Source organism: Drosophila rhopaloa, unplaced genomic scaffold (assembly GCF_018152115.1).
Source record: "Drosophila rhopaloa isolate 14029-0021.01 unplaced genomic scaffold, ASM1815211v1 contig_167, whole genome shotgun sequence".
Classification (NCBI taxonomy): Eukaryota; Metazoa; Arthropoda; class Insecta; order Diptera; family Drosophilidae; genus Drosophila; species Drosophila rhopaloa.
The window spans coordinates 714,877-730,922 of record NW_025335047.1 but is presented as its reverse complement, the minus strand read 5'-3'; the positions used below and the strand labels follow the sequence as shown (position 1 = coordinate 730,922).

General features: G+C 44.7%; 1 protein-coding gene across 1 annotated transcript; it reads left to right on the top strand.

Annotated features, from left to right (window-relative positions):
- The first annotated feature begins 3,830 nt into the window (after nucleotides 1-3,830).
- Nucleotides 3,831-11,788, top strand: LOC108052573. Its single transcript, XM_017134991.2, has 7 exons — nucleotides 3,831-4,162; nucleotides 6,621-7,102; nucleotides 7,339-7,499; nucleotides 8,065-8,266; nucleotides 8,746-9,935; nucleotides 10,627-10,845; nucleotides 11,076-11,788. The coding sequence occupies exons 2-7, from the start codon at nucleotides 6,657-6,659 to the stop codon at nucleotides 11,168-11,170; spliced, it is 2,313 nt and encodes a 770-aa protein (XP_016990480.1). The 5' UTR covers nucleotides 3,831-4,162; nucleotides 6,621-6,656; the 3' UTR covers nucleotides 11,171-11,788.
- Nucleotides 11,789-16,046: the final 4,258 nt, after the last annotated feature.

Here is a 16,046-nt window from a genome sequence, read left to right as displayed (position 1 = left end):
ATGTCGCACGCCTCGTGCTGCCTCTTCGAAACCTTCCTCATCTTATTCCTCATCTATGCCCATGCCGGGCACACCCCTTCATTTGCAGAGACTGAATCGGAGCAGGAACCCATCCACTCCAAACACAACTGCATTTTGGGCCCAGCTTGGCGGAGGAAGCCACGAGTTGGCGACTTGGCGAGCTGGTGTGGCAACGCCCAGAGCAAATATTGGGGGAATAGCCATCACTACCCATTCCATCCCCTTCCGCATCGCGTTTCTCCAACTCGATCTCCATAACTTGCTGCAATGTCGTCGCTAATCGCAGGCTCTGGGATTGTAAATTAAAAGTGGAAGCTTCGATGGCGGGGAGATTGCATCACAACTGCTCACCTATTCGATGTGTCCGGACTCATCAGCGCAGGAATTAATGATGGGAATATGAAACCGCCAATTTGCCTAGCTCCACAGCGAATTGCCCGGGAATCTCTCTTCTTTGGAGAGCCAAAGAAGGAGAAATGCTTTCCAATCCCTCTTCATATGGATGCAACAATATAGCAGATGCCACCTCTGCGTGCCCATAACTCACTGGAACCCTCCCCCTCACCCATGGCATCTGAATCCAAGTCTGGCCAGGCTAAGCAGGAGCAAAAAGTGCGGCAATTAGAAGCAGAAGCTGCCGATGGCAGTTGAATGTTGGTCGGTGATTGAGTTGCAGCTCAGATGGACTCCACCTGTCCCTCTGAATCCCCGGCCCTCCATTCCCGGGTGTAATTGATGGCGGGGATGGAGATGGGGGTCGTGAAGAGGAAGGGGGGTGGGGAGTGGGGAGTGGGAGGCAACGACCAACGGCAACGGCGGCAAACAGGAAAATTCATATTACGAAAAAACTGCATCGCTTAAGTGTCATTATTGGGACCAGAATTTCAACAAGTGGGGATTCTGGAGGAGATGGTGAAGTTGGAGATGGCAACTTTCACCGCGCTCAGGATTCCTTTGAGCAGTGAGCTTCGGTTGGAAACAGAGGAACCAGAACCACAGCCAGACATCGGTCAATCTGGGATCCCCCTCTGCCAAGCCCCTTGTCCTCCTCCTGGGTGCGCCAATATCCGCTGGCCACAATCAACACCTCCGCACCGCCTCTTCCTAGCGAGGTGGAGCCATCACTCAACTTCAACTTCAGTCAGTCTGTGGCTTCTCTTATCTTTGGCAATGCCCCAATCCACCTTCCGCAATCACCCACCTCCTACCTCCTTCTCCTCCTCCTCCAAAGTCACTTGGTGTTGTTTTTACACCTTGCTTGTTTTTGTGGCCATGGTCTGGTGTCGAATGGATCCCAACATGGGTGCAGAGTTCTGTAGTCGCAGTCCAAGTACAAATCCAAGTTGTCGACGGTTAAGGGCGTTAACTGGGTTAAACGCTCGTTGACAGTTTTATGCCGCCGACCAAGCCAAGACCACATCTAAACCAAGAACTCCGAGACCAAGACGAAGGCGTTGAAAGTCAGTCAGTGGCACAGACCAAACGAGACACTTACTAAGAGTGAAAATTCTGATTGAATAGTTTTTCTTTCCTTCTGCATAGAAAGTTGCCATTAGAAAGAGCCGAAGGGAACCATTGAAAAGTGAAACAAAACAAATCAAATGGCGGTACAATTAGAGAATACAACGTTACCATTCCACTCGTAAACTTCACCTTTCGTTTCGAAACGGCGTCACCGGGAGGCGACTTTGCAGGGCACTTTCATCATGCGTGTGATTCTTATCGTCAATTTGCGATCCTTTCACTCGGGGATCATTCCTTGATTACCTGCTTAAACCAAGAGAAACTGTGCAGAAAGATTGATGACTCACAGATGATTCTTTGAGTGCCATTGCAATCCTTTCCATTTTATGATGCATTCCAAGTGAAACTTAAGAAATATTTAAGAGTAAGAAACTTGCATTAATTTAAATTTGAAACAATCGAGACAAGACGATAAAACAAACTACACAGCGAGTTTCTTCGATTGATTGCCGGAAACATTATCATTAACATCAGGAGCGGGTCTGGTCGACCTCGACTTTCTGGGTAAATGGAAATGGAAATAGGAGGTCCAACAGAAACAGCCCACGCGGCAATCAGAGAATGTGTGAAAAATCGAAAGGAAATTTGCATGTCACTCAATAGAGGTTCAAACGTTGTTTGCTCTGCAAACGAACCTCAAAACTCGGGACAAGATCAGAGCAACAGCAAAGGTTGTTCCGTCACTTTCAACACTTATTTTTTTGCAAGTCTTGGCACAGTTTCTTGGACCTAGAATGCAAACAAAAATTTGAATAACAAGTGACACAGAAACAGAAAAGCAAAAATCAGTGGATGGCCTATAAAAATCGACTTCCTACTAACGGTCTAGTGTTGATTTATATCTGGGCCATCCGCCGCAGTAAATCTTACCTTGATAAGCGGGAGCAACAAACTCCTCACTCGAACTGTGATTGTAAGCTTTGTCCAACAACATTCGGTAGTTATTTCACCAAAGATTAAAGTGAAGCGGTTCTCAGGAATCGCACACTTTATAATTTTGGCCACGATCGTGACATGCGATAGCAATTAGAGAAAAACTCCTCCGGTTCCAATTAGTTAATCAGAAGTTTAGATGAGCAGGGAATTTTTTTTTGGTGGCCCAATCAATCCATGGCCATCAGAAGAATATCTCAATTTACACGCCCGTTTCAATTCAGAGGTCAATTTCCGAATCTGGTTGGCGATTGCAGACTTCCTATTTAGATAACAAGTCGCAACGCTTTTCCGAAACAGCAAGACAGAGAAGTACAATTTATATAATTTCTTTATCAGATCTGCTGGATGTGCTACATTGTTGGAAAAATTGTATAATTCACTCAAAGGCGTTAATCGAAAGCGAAGAGGCCTCAATTATGGCCACAAAGCGAAAATCGCCGTAAAATCGAAATGGAATCAAAAAAAAAACTTCCCCTGCAATTATTGATATCAAACACTGCACCGGAATTTGATGAAAATGCGGGAAAAGTGCGACGAGTTCAGTTTGCTGTGCTTTCGATGATTGCGCGTCATAACTTAATTGCATTATGTGACGGACAAATTCGAGACAGCCTCCGCTTTCTTTGTGGCGCAACTATTACTGGTGGTATTACTAATGGTGTGGTTGCATAAACGCTATATCAAACCAGGTTGCCTTGACTAAGCTGCCCCCACAATCAGTGACCTCATTCCAAGCTCACCGTTTTCTTAGTCTGCCTTCGATTGTTATCGCGCACTTAATTAGGCGTGCGTTAAGGTAATGCTTGTGTAGTTCTTCTGGTACTTACAACTTTGGTCATTAGAAAGCTGCAAGGTTCTGGGGGGCTTACCCCTCCAGAAAATCACGAAACAACTCCATGAGTGAGCTCCTCTTTGAGTGATCCATGCACCTGCTGCTCTTTTATGGCCCGCTGTGGCACTTCAATTTTTCATTATTCAGTGCAATTCGATGCCGTTGCTGCGTGTCAGGCAATCGCATTAGAAAATCATTTGCCTCGACTGTTATAATTGCATTTTATTACTTCCGACAAGAACGAGAAACCCACGAAAGACCTGCAGACCTTCGGCAAGAAAAGCTGTTCCTGAGGCTGAAGCTGAAGAAAGTTGCCAGCGAAGAGAGTTCCCAGAAGAGAGCTGGCAAAGAGCGGCCGTTTGAGCCATTAGCTTTCCGTCCTCTACCGGTTTTTCTTCTTGGCCAAAAGAGAGTTAGTCGCTGCTGCTTCTGCTTCTGCCGCTGCCGACGTCGGCGGCGTTTGGGTCTTCGACGGTCGGCTTCCCAGCTTGAAAACGTTTTCCGCGGCCTTCGCAGCAAGCATTCAGTGTCAAGGTGCTCGAACTGGCGGTCGCTAGCGCTCCAGTGATAGAAGCTAACGAACTTGATCCGATTCGATCTTGCCCAGCATCTGGTATTCCTCGAAGAGCTTCGCATAAGAACGTTTAGCAAAATCACCGAAGAGGCAGTTTGGCGCTCCACTTTCGACAGTGAGGACGTCGCTCGAGCGGTTCGCGTTGTTTCGGTCCATCAAACTATAAAAGTCAAATTCTTGAAACAAATCAATTGAGTGTTTTGTGCGTGTCCTGCTATCTTAAGTGAAGTTTTGAAACGGTCATATCTATATATACACATTCTCGAGTGCTAAAGGTAAAATTGAAAACGCGTTCTGCACATCGATTGGCATTCAATGCCTGACAAGGTGTCAATTGTCAGGCAAACAGGATGTCCACATGTCGATCAATTAAACGAAAATGGTCAATGGATCATTAGAGAAAGCTTGGGTGAATGTCAGCACAAAAAGCATCGAGGAGATGTCACATTAGTTTCCAAGCTTCCCAGTTTCCAGTTTCAAGAGGAGCTGGCATTTTCGCTGGCATGCCGGAAACACGGCGTGCAGAGCCAGTCAACTCCCAAATGCGCAGAATTCTGCAGGCAATTAACTTTCGGCCTGGTCAAGTCTCTTGCTCCTTTGTCGATCCATTGGGAATCCTGCTGGTGGCCAGTGATTTGGGTCAGTCAACGGTATGATGCGACCATTTAATGGCAATTAGCTGGGGCTCAGACGAGTCAAGGCCTGAATGTCAAAGACTTTCGCTGCCTTAATTAGAATCCGAAAATCCGAATGACAAATCTCCGCTTTACGTGCTCCACAATTCATTGCCCTGTTACGAAAGAGCCGGGCTAAACGATTACCCAAACTCATTAATATTCCGGACCAGTATAGTATTACCCATGATCCGAAATGCGTTCAACAGTTAGAGCAGCTTCTTCGTGAGCTCGGAAATCATGTTTATGGATTTGGGTGCATAGATTAGGTTTTCGAATGGCTTTCGAATTGGTGCGGCTGATTTGCCGTTAGGGTTGGGCCATGAAATGAAAAGTTTTGTCAAGATTTTCCCAATGCTTCTTGTTTCTTTTTTGGTTTGATACACCGCAGACAAGGGAAACTAGTTTTGTGGCTCTTTTGATAGTTGAAAAATTTCACTGGCCATTAATTGAAGATTTGTCGCTAACTTTGAGAAATTTCTGCCAGCCACAAAAAAGAATTTCTATAGAAATAGCTCGAGGTGACCCACATCCGAGAAATCCAAGCGGAGCCTACTCCTTCTACCATCGATGGCCAGCGGGTGCAGTTTTCAAATTGCGAGCCATGAAATGAAGATAGCAGTCGGGCCATGAAGTAGTTGCCAAGTGGCTTTTTCTGGCCAACTTGCTTGGTGTTGCCTCCATCTGCGGCGACTTGCGCACATTGCTTACAGTTACACTGAGCAGTGCTTCAATTGAGATAAGCCTGGATGGCAGTTATGTCATTCCCTGGCACACTTTTCCCCACCAACACAACAACCAATCACTCGCCATTCTAATTAAGTGGCAACTAGTTTTTGGCGTATTGGTGTCATAAATGTGCTTTATCGGCACCTTGACAGCATGAAAGCAGCGGGATTAGCCCGAATTTTGAACCAGATCCCAAGAAGTCTCACTTAACCCAGACTCCATAAAGCTTGGTCAAGACCAACTGTCAAATTTGGCTGTAAATATGCTAAAGCTTGAAACTAGTTGCTAAACTAGCTGATAAATCCACAGGCATCGATGCGAGCATGTATATATATAAATCTCCATTTGCTTCGAATCGAATCCGCAGCAGGAGCAGCTTGGCTGCCAAAGTAAATTTATGTCCATGTCCGTGAGTTTGCAACTGTGGATCCGAGGATTTGTTTATTGGCCCACTAAGGCGGCTGACCCACAACATTAAATTGTGATTTGAGTGGGCCAGTAGCTGGTGGTTTTCTCCAGCTGGGAGACCGGCTAATTAGAATGTTTCCCCTCTGTTTCATTTGATTCCCTGCAAGGGGCACGCGACTCGCTTCGTTGAGCAGTCCGTGTCATTGACCAGCAACAATGAAAATTGATTTGCAGGCAGCAGACAATTGCATAATCGTTGATTATGAGGCACTCACGAAGCTCGAATTCGATTAGTACGGAAATCAAGTCGAGAGCATGTAGAAAACCCGGCTCTCTGTGATTTAACGCATATTACACGTAATGCATTTTCCATGCAGCTGGGTCTGGTTCTGAAAAGTAACCGCAAAAGCCACTAACGATCCAACATAAAGCATCCAACAGTTGTGTTCTCCTCCGTATCGATCGCATTGTGATCAGAGGGGCCCAATCAGAATTCCTTCTGACCATTTCAGTTAACAGCTTCTTGGCTGAAAGTCCAGGTGCTTTTCCTGGTAGCTTTTCTTTTTTTTTTTTGTTTAGGCTTCCTGTGCGTGCGCCTTGTGTAAGTGGCATTATTTTAATTCTTCAAGAGCCCGTGCGTGTGAGCAGCGTTTAGATCTGAACTGCTGCCGTTTTCAGAGTCGGGGACCATCAACCAAATTGATTTTGCATCTTTTCCTTGGCAATTAATCAAGTGCCTTCGTGCTGGTGGGCGTTGCAATTGCAACTGCACTGCAGGATAGCCCCTATTAAACCCATTATTAAAGCTTAACTGTAACTGCTGGGGCAATTAATCACGAGATAAGCATGGGAGTGGGAAGACCGAAATGCTAATTAAAAACCAAGCTACCAAAACGTTATTTTCTTTACTTTACCCCCCCAGAACACAGAACAGAGAACACAGAACACAGAGTCTAAAATGCAACTGCGGTCAATGACAACGAAGCGAGCAGTCAGCATGATGGCGCTGCTGAGCTTAATGCTACTTTTGGTGGACAGCTCGGTGGCAGCACGCAAGTTGCCCAAGCGGCCGGCGGTGAAACCGTTGAAGACATTTCCGCGCAACAATGCCACACCGATTCCGGCAACGGGAGCGGGATCGGGGGCGGGAACTGCGGCGCCGAACGGAAGCGAGCTACCAAAACCGTTCGGCGTTGAGCCAGCGGAAGCGATTGTCGCATCGCCACCTGGTTCTGCAGATTCCTCTGCTTCTGTCCCTGCACCAACTGCTGTATCACCTGCTGCTGCTGCTGTAGAGACTAAGGCCGATGATCTGGGCCCCACTCCCATGGCAACACCTTCGGTGGGTTCCTCGGTGGACGAGGATTGCGAACCGGATATGATTGGCTTCGAGCTCATAACAGGGTAAGTGTCGCCGACAATAAACATAAATCTTAATTGCGGGCAATTAGTTGCCTCTGGAGCAGGGACAACACCACGATTGTTTGGGCAGGGAGCATAAATTATACCCACGACTGCCTGTTAACACATCGTAAAGGTGGCTTCCCCCATTTATAATGCCGCGATCCCACCCACTTGGGTTGGCCCCCAAGAACCCCAGAATTTATGTGCGTTACTTTCCGGTTAATCCACCATCGCAGGTACGTGCTATCGGCGCCATCGAAGCAATTGGAAACGCTGCCCGGCACCCTCATGCTGACCGACTGCCTGGAGGCCTGCCAGGCCAATGAATCTTGCAGTGCGGTTAATTACGAGACGGGCCTCTGTGTCATGTTCCGCAGCACAGCCGATCAGTTGCCAGGTGAGTCAAGTGCGCCGGCAGAAAAGTGGGGATCGTAAACCCAATAATGTCTTCGAACAAGGGTTTTACAAAACATTAAATGATAATAGCAGTATCGATAGCAACCACTTACTACAAATATTAATTCAAGTTTCTAGCGCCGAGTTTAAAAGTTTGATTTTTTGAATAGATTCCTGAAAGGAATATTTTGAATAAATTAAATGCCACACTTAGCTTAAATAAACTTTACAAAATCAATAACTAACTAATAATGTTTTAAAGCCACTTACCCCAAAGTGAAAATTGTTAAATCAAAGTTGAGTACTTTTCGCCATTCCAATAATTAATAATTGCTTCGAAAATCTGAAATACAGAATAGGTCTTATGAGAAAAGTTGAAGCCATTTAAGTTTTAGTTTAAATATGGAAATAGTAAAAGAGTACGTTTTTTCATGTGTAGAGGCTGGTTAAAGACTCAGCACTCGATCGCCCAATCACGATCTTTGGCTCGCAGCTTGTATGTTAAATGTTTCCCGCTAATCACAACAAATGCCGCCCCCATCTGGCTATCTTTCCCCATTTTTCAGGTTCACTTTCCCGCTCCCAGTACCCCGTGTTCACCGTTTACGCGCAGAAATCCTGTTTCGGAGTGCGTCCCTGCTCGAAGGCCTGGTGCATCGATCGCGTCCAGGGCTACCGACTGCCGGAGCGGGCCAAGGCCAGCCAAAGTGTGGCCACGCGGCGCGACTGCATCGAACTGTGTCTGGGCGAGACGGAGTTCACCTGCCGGTAAGTGCTGCGATACCGTTACAGCAGAGCCACCCTCTTGAACTGGACCGCCCTCAACTCCCCAACTCCCCACCTCAATTCACTACACACTAAACACTAAACGTCTGTGGTACACAGAACAAAATATTAACACAAATCGATCTATATCAGGTTGGTTTGATATTGGGTTAAACTGGTATAACAACATCTGGAGTTCGAATTTATATATTTATAAATCAATAATAAATTGGCTATGTTTAGTTGTTTATCGGTCTGTCAAGTTGTTTTACGAAGTAAATCAACAGTAACAAATCATATCCAATTAAAATACGTTTAATTTTAACAATTTTCCATTTAAGGGTAAATACCTATAATATCGAATCAAACAACCTTAATATTTTTCAACGATCAATTAAGTTATTGTTAAATGGTTCCCATTTTAAATGTAAGTTAAATCTAATAGACAATTTCCCATAATTTTCTTTCTGTGCAACATGAAGATCGGCCAACTACTATGCGCACTCTGGCCTGTGCGAGCTCTCGGACATGGATCGCATTACGCTGTCGGACGAGGCAAACATTGCGGCCTACGATGGCGCCGACTATCTGGAGAACAACTGCGCGGAGGAGCCGAGCAAGCTGTGCGAGTTCAAGCGCGTAGCGGGTCGTATTCTGAAGACGGTGGACTCTGTGCACCAGAATGTTCAGACTCTGGACGAGTGCCGTGACCTCTGCTTGACGGCCCCGTTCCGGTGTCACTCGTATGACTACAACGAAACCGGGGAGTTGGTCTGCCGACTGTCCCACCACAGCCGCGCCACATTGACGGACCTCTCGGAGCCCTACCTCTCCATCGAGGAAGCGGCCACCTACGAACAGTCCGCCTGCTACAACGTATCGATCGACTGTCGCTCTGGGGAGATGGTTACCAAGATCCGCACCTCCAAGCTCTTCGATGGCAAGGTGTACGCCAAGGGAGCACCCAAATCCTGCGCTGTGAATGTGAACAACTCACTGGAGTTCGACCTTAAGATGAGGTACAATGATCTGGAGTGCAATGTGCGACAGAGTGCGTATGGCAGGTACATGAACGACATTGTGATCCAGCACCACGACATGATCGTCACATCTTCCGATCTTGGGCTGGCTGTATCCTGCCAGTACGACTTGACCAACAAGACGGTGGTTAACAATGTGGATCTGGGAGTCACTGGAGAGATTGAGTCCACTCTCAGCGAGGAAATCATCGTCGATTCGCCGAATGTGATCATGAAGATCACCGCACGTGATGGCAGCGACATGAAGAGGATTGCCGAGGTTGGAGATCCACTGGCTCTCCGCTTCGAAATCGTCGACGCCAACAGCCCGTACGAGATCTTTGTGAGGGAACTGGTGGCCATGGACGGGACGGACAGCGCCGAAATCACACTGATCGACGCCAACGGCTGTCCCACGGACCAGTACATAATGAGTGCCATGCAAAAGCTGGCCGGCAATCGCAAGGTGCTGCTCTCACAGTTCGACGCCTTCAAGTTCCCCTCCTCGGAGCTGGTGCAGTTCCGCGCCCTGGTCACGCCCTGCATACCGCGCTGCGAACCGGTTATCTGCGACAACGATGAGAACGGCGAGCTCAAGTCACTGCTGTCCTACGGTCGTCGCAAGCGATCGGTGCTCAACGGCACTGATGGCGGTAAGTAAACGGTTCTTCGCGGCCAGAACCGAAGCCAGGGATGGCGATGGCCAACGCCACCAAGTGACCTCTGGCAAAAGTTGGATCGAATATCCAATATCGAAGGCGGGAAGGTGGGGATCCACGAGTATGGCCATATGACATTTGCCATTTACTTACTGCAAAGAATTAGGAAAATGTTCAGTGGATAATAATCGATCATTATGAACCTTGATTTTTTGCTCAATAAGAATTTACTTTAGGGCAAACAAAAATTCATTACTTAACTGATCAGTTTGTCCGGTTATTATCGATTATTATTATTTGAATTTAGTGTATTTCACATTGAAGATACTTTTTTGAAGCCCAATAACGTTTAAATTTAGAAATTAATATTTTTATCTCAGTTAAAAATATTGGATATTTAGAAAGGATTAAGTGTAATGTGTCTATAAAAGGAGCCCAACAAATTTCTGACACTAATAACTTTGCCGTTCGGTCAGGGAAATTGGAATGTCAGTATTATGGCCTGCCCGGAATTTATGCACCTTCCTCGCTTAGTGGCACACCATCCCTGGTTTGGTGGCACAACAGCTCCCAGAAAACATATTTCATTTCTTGTTTTGCCTCTTTTTCGCTTCTCTTTGCTCGCCTGCAATTTTTTGTGTTTTGTGCTTTTCTGCTCGATGGATGCGCTGCTACCTTTTCACAGTTGAGCTGGCCATTAAGTCGGAACGCCAAAAACGTGATGTGAGTCATCAGGCGGCCGGCGATGAGAACATTCTGCTGGTGCAATCGATACAAATCACCGATAAGTTCGCCTTCAATGGCGCCGATTCTTCGGGAGGCTCGGAAACCGGTGGTCTGGATGGCCTGGCCAAATTGCAACTGGATCTGGGCACTAAAACGGACACTTGCATAAATGGCTATGGTGAGTTGAGGGGATCAGTTGGGATCACTTGGGTTATGTGTAGCACAGTGGCAAGTCGATCCGGCTTCATCTTTTTGGTATCGCTGAGCGTGGCAAATTGATTTGCTCTAATCGCGTGCCGTCGCGCCATCTAGCCCCTAGGAAGAAGCAGCCTCGACTTGCCGACTGAGTGCCCAGCTAATTAAATAAGCTCGTAAATTTTCTTCAACTCTTTTTACAACTCTATGCAGGCTTCATAATTGCCGGTGCTCTGTTCCTGCTGCTCCAGCTTACAGTCATTGCTGTCTGGGACAATATGCAGAAGCGAGCGTTACACAAGCGGTAAGAACGTCAACGACAGTGAATGGCCTCTTAACAAGCCAAGAAGTACGAGATACAGATGGAAAAGGAGATGGAAATCGAGCTGCGGGTGGAGAGGCAGAAACTAGCATGAAATTCTACTTAGCTCAAAACTTAGCACTGCTCATAATCTAGTTAGTAGATGTACGATCCAGAGATGGAGAATGGACGCCCTTCCCCGGACTTTCCGCCATTGAGCTGGACTCCTCTGTGAAGGGTTTCCCTTAGGGACGAACGAACCGTAGCTTAATATTTATTCCTATACCTAACTATATGTATGCGCGTTTAGGCGCCCCCTCTATAAGACTTACCGCTAAGACTACTCTGAATACGTCGACATACTATCAGCTTAAGACTCGGAACTCGGAAAGTAAAGCTACTTAGATATAGTGCGAACCATTCAAACCTCTGAAGAGAGCTCTGAACTGACAAGCATTGCTCGTTTGAGAGGTTTGACTGTCTACTAATACTTAAATACTAAAACTTAACTTAACTTAACTTAATGCTTATATATGCTAGGCCCAATCGAACACACCACACAAAAATGTAACAAGAGACAAAACTTCAGATGCTATAAAAGGTAAATAAACGTATTAGAAAGAAACTCGTTTGCATTCGCATTAATTTTCTTTTTACCGGGATTTGTTTGGTCTTCGGAAAACGAAATTTGCCCGTTACTGTCAATGTCAATCGATCAACAATCGACGGACTCTAACAAGGCCAAAACCTCAAGCCTTGGCCAAGATTGTTGGTTTTGGCCTAATCAGCGTAGATACAAATCAATCAAGAGAAGCGTTTAGAGTTCCTCCCTCGATCCTCCCCCAACAGAGTGAGTGCCACACTCACCAGGTGGAAAATTGGCCCGAGTGAAACTGAACCTTGGCTAAATGGCGTTGAACCAAGCTAAACGAACTGCCTGCAGTAAAAGTGACAAACTAATTGGGCGAGGAAAAGAGGGCTATGAATTGCAGGTAAACAACTTCATTAACATGATTTCACCCACATTCGGAGTGCAGGCAGCGAAATGAGCCCCAACTTGAGTGGGTGGTTTAAAAGGAAATGGAAATGTGTTGGGGCATTCGAGTACCCCAAGCTACCTTACTTTATGGGTGTAGTAAAAAAAACAGTTAATGTATATAACATGCACCAAATGTAACCAATTAAGTTAAACAAAAAACATGTAGAAAAAACTTTACGTTTTTAAAAATATTAAACAAATCGTTAAGAAAATTTTAACTAAAACTTTATTCATAACAAAATGTTAATAGACTTTTGAGAATAAAAATATAATAAATAACATTCATTTGCAGAGAAGAGGTAGTAGGGATTTTCCGATAATATAATCAATTTATTTTATTAGGTTTTAGATTTATGAAAGATTTTCGTTAAAAGGCCACCAACCAAATCGCTCTATCAAAGAAAGACTATATTTGCTAACAAATAATGTATTAATAATATCCTTTTACTGACAATTACTTTTTGTATGGCTAAATCCAAATTGCAGTAAAAATTGTCAGGGACTTTCTTCAAGCCATTCTTTAACTGCGCCTAGATGAAAAGTCACCATATTTTTAGTCATAATTATAAGTATTTTCTATCAAACCATCCTAAGATGGAAGTCACCGAGAACAGCAAATGCAGGCGGCGGGCAGCAGCAGGCAAAAAACAATTTGAAAGGAAATGTTTAACATTATCTCGAATCTGATGCTTTGAACTCGGCGCAAGTTGGCGAACATGAACATGAAAAGTTGCCAAGTCAAATGCTGTCACTGACATGGCCATCCAAATTTAGACAAAGCCTCCAGAGGAGCCAACTCCTCGAGACTCCTTCTTTTTTTCCCCAGCATTTCGTTTCTAATGTCCCCGAGACTTCTGTGCTCCCCGGCATAGCGAAAGTCTTTGAACACTTTCCGTGGCTGCGATGCACAGCATCCGTTTGGCTGGCTGGCGTCTTTCTATTTTTTTTTCTATATTTTTGTCACCGCGGGACTCGCGAGGCTTGGAGGCACACGCATAACATAAATTCTGCAATGCGTATTTCAAAAATTGCAGCCTTCGATGTGTCGTATGCTCTTTATAAGGAGCCGAACAGAGGCCTTGGCCATTCAGTTGTCCGCTGGGCAAATGTTTATGTCAAACGCGCAGCAAATAAAGTGCTCGGCTTGACAATGTCCGCCGGCAATGTCAACAGATGGTCTTTGGGGACCAACAATCTGGGTGGGTAGCCAACTTTTTTTCGTGACTGCTGCTCCATAATCTTTATGAATTGCCGCAAGGACAATGGCCTGACTGAAATGCAACTGCCGGGCATTTGCAACTCATTTCGTTAGCAACACCCAAAGCCAAAATGAAGGGGGTAGAAGGCATAATGAATAAGAATTCAAAACTAGCATTCTTTTCTGGAATCACGCACGCGAAGGCAATACCCGAAACGCTGTAGATTGGGCCAATATGAATTTGGGAGCATCAATTGGCCTGTTGGATCGTTAATGGCATTGCGGTTTGTTTTCATTTTTTGTTCAGCTCCAACAACGGCAGCATGTAAAATGAATTACGTGTAATATGCGTTAAAGCACGAAGTTCAGCTTACAGCTCAGATATCTGAGATGTATTCCACGGCCTACGATTGATTTCCGCACTAACCGAATTCGAGTTAGGAATTGATTTTGCGCTATAAGCAACCGAAGAAAGCACAGCGGAAAAATCAAAATGCAATTTTGATTTCTACTTAATTCCCTTTTGATGCTGAATTAGCCTTTTGAATTAAAGTTCTGGCTCAATTTTGTACCCTTTTAGGGAAATGTCGGTGATAAACTAACTAATCCCAGCTGCAGAAGGTATAATATTCCTTGATTGTGCTTTTACTAAAACTTTTTTCCAGTGTACTCTCCTAATCAACGGTTACGCAACCGTCCGCCTGCAAATCGATTTGCATGCCTGCTGCTGCTGCTGCCATCGCCATTTCTGTTGAGTATGGTCAATGACATGGTGGAGTCATTAGCGAATCGCCGAGAATGAGTCGCGTGCCAATCTCAGTACCGTTCTCCTCGCAAAGAATTACACAAAAGCGGGCCACAACACTTGGGCGTGAAGAGTCACAGATAGAAATTCTAATTACTCGATATATTGTTGACTCCAGTGACTTACATGAGCAACAACAAGCTTAGCCGAGAGGCTGGCTGGCAAAATTTGCAGTAAAAATGTTCGGTTTGCCCCACTCAAATTACAATTTAATGTTGTGGGTCAGTCGCCTTAGTGGGGCAATAAACAAAGTTCCAGTCGAAGTCCGAATTCGAATCCAAGTCGGAAAGTCGCGGGCTCCTCGCATCGGGATACATAAATTGAATGTGTGCACAGCACACAAATGTTCGAGATATTCTGTGTGCCGCAGGGTGTGGAGCGAAGTTTAGCTTTATATTTTTCTCTCTTTTCCCAGCTTTTCCAGCATTTACAATTGCTGCCGCGCGGAGCTCTTTTTGGCTGCGCATTTGGACCCAAATTCAGATTCAGATTCCGACTCGAATTCAGGTTCGTTGGCGATTTATTTAGGCAAATAAACAAATGGCATGTGCAGAGTGTTAATTTATCAAGTTGCTGGCTCACAGAATTGAAAATAAGTGCGAGGAAATCACTTTGCAACGGCGAAATTCTCTGCTCGGCGACTCAGATCCCCAGATGCCTAATGCTCAGATGCTGTCGGTTGGTATATTTATAGCTTGGCTGCTCATTTTGTCAGCCCAAAGTGCCTGCCATATATCAGGGGAGCATATCTCATTACTTTGTGATATTGCCAATGTATTTTGTCTGACCCAATAGACACCTACAAATAATGAAAAGGATGCCAATGTGGTGTGGAGAAAAGATGTGGCAAGCCAACTAGATTTTTACCGACTACAGAAACAGCAGAACAACCCGAAAACAACGTGACGAGAGAAATGTGGCAAGAAAACGAATGACTTAAGCGACAAACTTGCTTCGGGTATCTGTTGAGTTTTCGCCTCGCCATCGAGTTTTCCTAACGTTTTTATTGGATATTAATAAATCAGATTATCAAAATAACTGTACGAAAATCAAAATACAACAAACTTAAACTAGGAAAAATAAAAACAAAACGAATATTTATTTTTATATTTATATTGCAGCGTGCAGAATAGAAAAGATAAAAATCCGTACATATTTAAATCATTTTTCGCCACAATGTTATATATATCAGAAATTCACAGTGATTCAGAATAACATTTTTTTTATATTGCTTGATTTAAGCAAAAGTAATCATTTCTGTCAACTCGAGCTCAATGTGTATTTCAAACATGGTATAAAAAATAAATTAGACTAAAACCATTAAGAAGGAAAGCACCTACATTGTAATAATGTTCAATAAATGCATCATTAAGGATTTTTGGGAGGTCGGTGCATACCTTCAATGCAAGCCACATCTCTTTAAATGAATTACCCAATAATTTATTGTTGATCATTAGACCTCATTAAAAATGCTGCCTCAGTCGCGCAGTTCAGTTTGTGTTTAATCGGGCTGTAAATGAACTTGGCCACAAAGATCAAGTATAAGCAAAAGACCTCGTGGCAGTGACCAGCATATTGATGAGGAATTTTTCGGGTGATGCTGTAATAGTGGTTGAAATAAGAAGAAAGATGTTCAGAGAACCCTTTTTATGGTTTAGGCACGTAGCAAAGAAATTTGTCCGAAATAAGAAAAGTGAAAAATCTATAAGCGATGCAAATAGCGACGTTTTGTTTAAATGTCAAGTGAAAAACGCTGAAATATTGTCAAGAGGTTTGGGATTGGCTTAGTTTTGCTTGACTGGATCGCTGGAAATATCAATGGCAGCCGCAGGGCGCGAAAA

Coding starts and splice junctions, on each gene's coding strand:
- LOC108052573 (XM_017134991.2), top strand. CDS start 6,657: ATGCAACTGCGGTCAATGACAACGAAGCGAGCAGTCAGCATGATGGCG. Junction 7,500..8,064: donor CACAGCCGATCAGTTGCCAG/GTGAGTCAAGTG, acceptor CCCATTTTTCAG/GTTCACTTTCCCGCTCCCAG. Junction 10,846..11,075: donor CACTTGCATAAATGGCTATG/GTGAGTTGAGGG, acceptor AACTCTATGCAG/GCTTCATAATTGCCGGTGCT.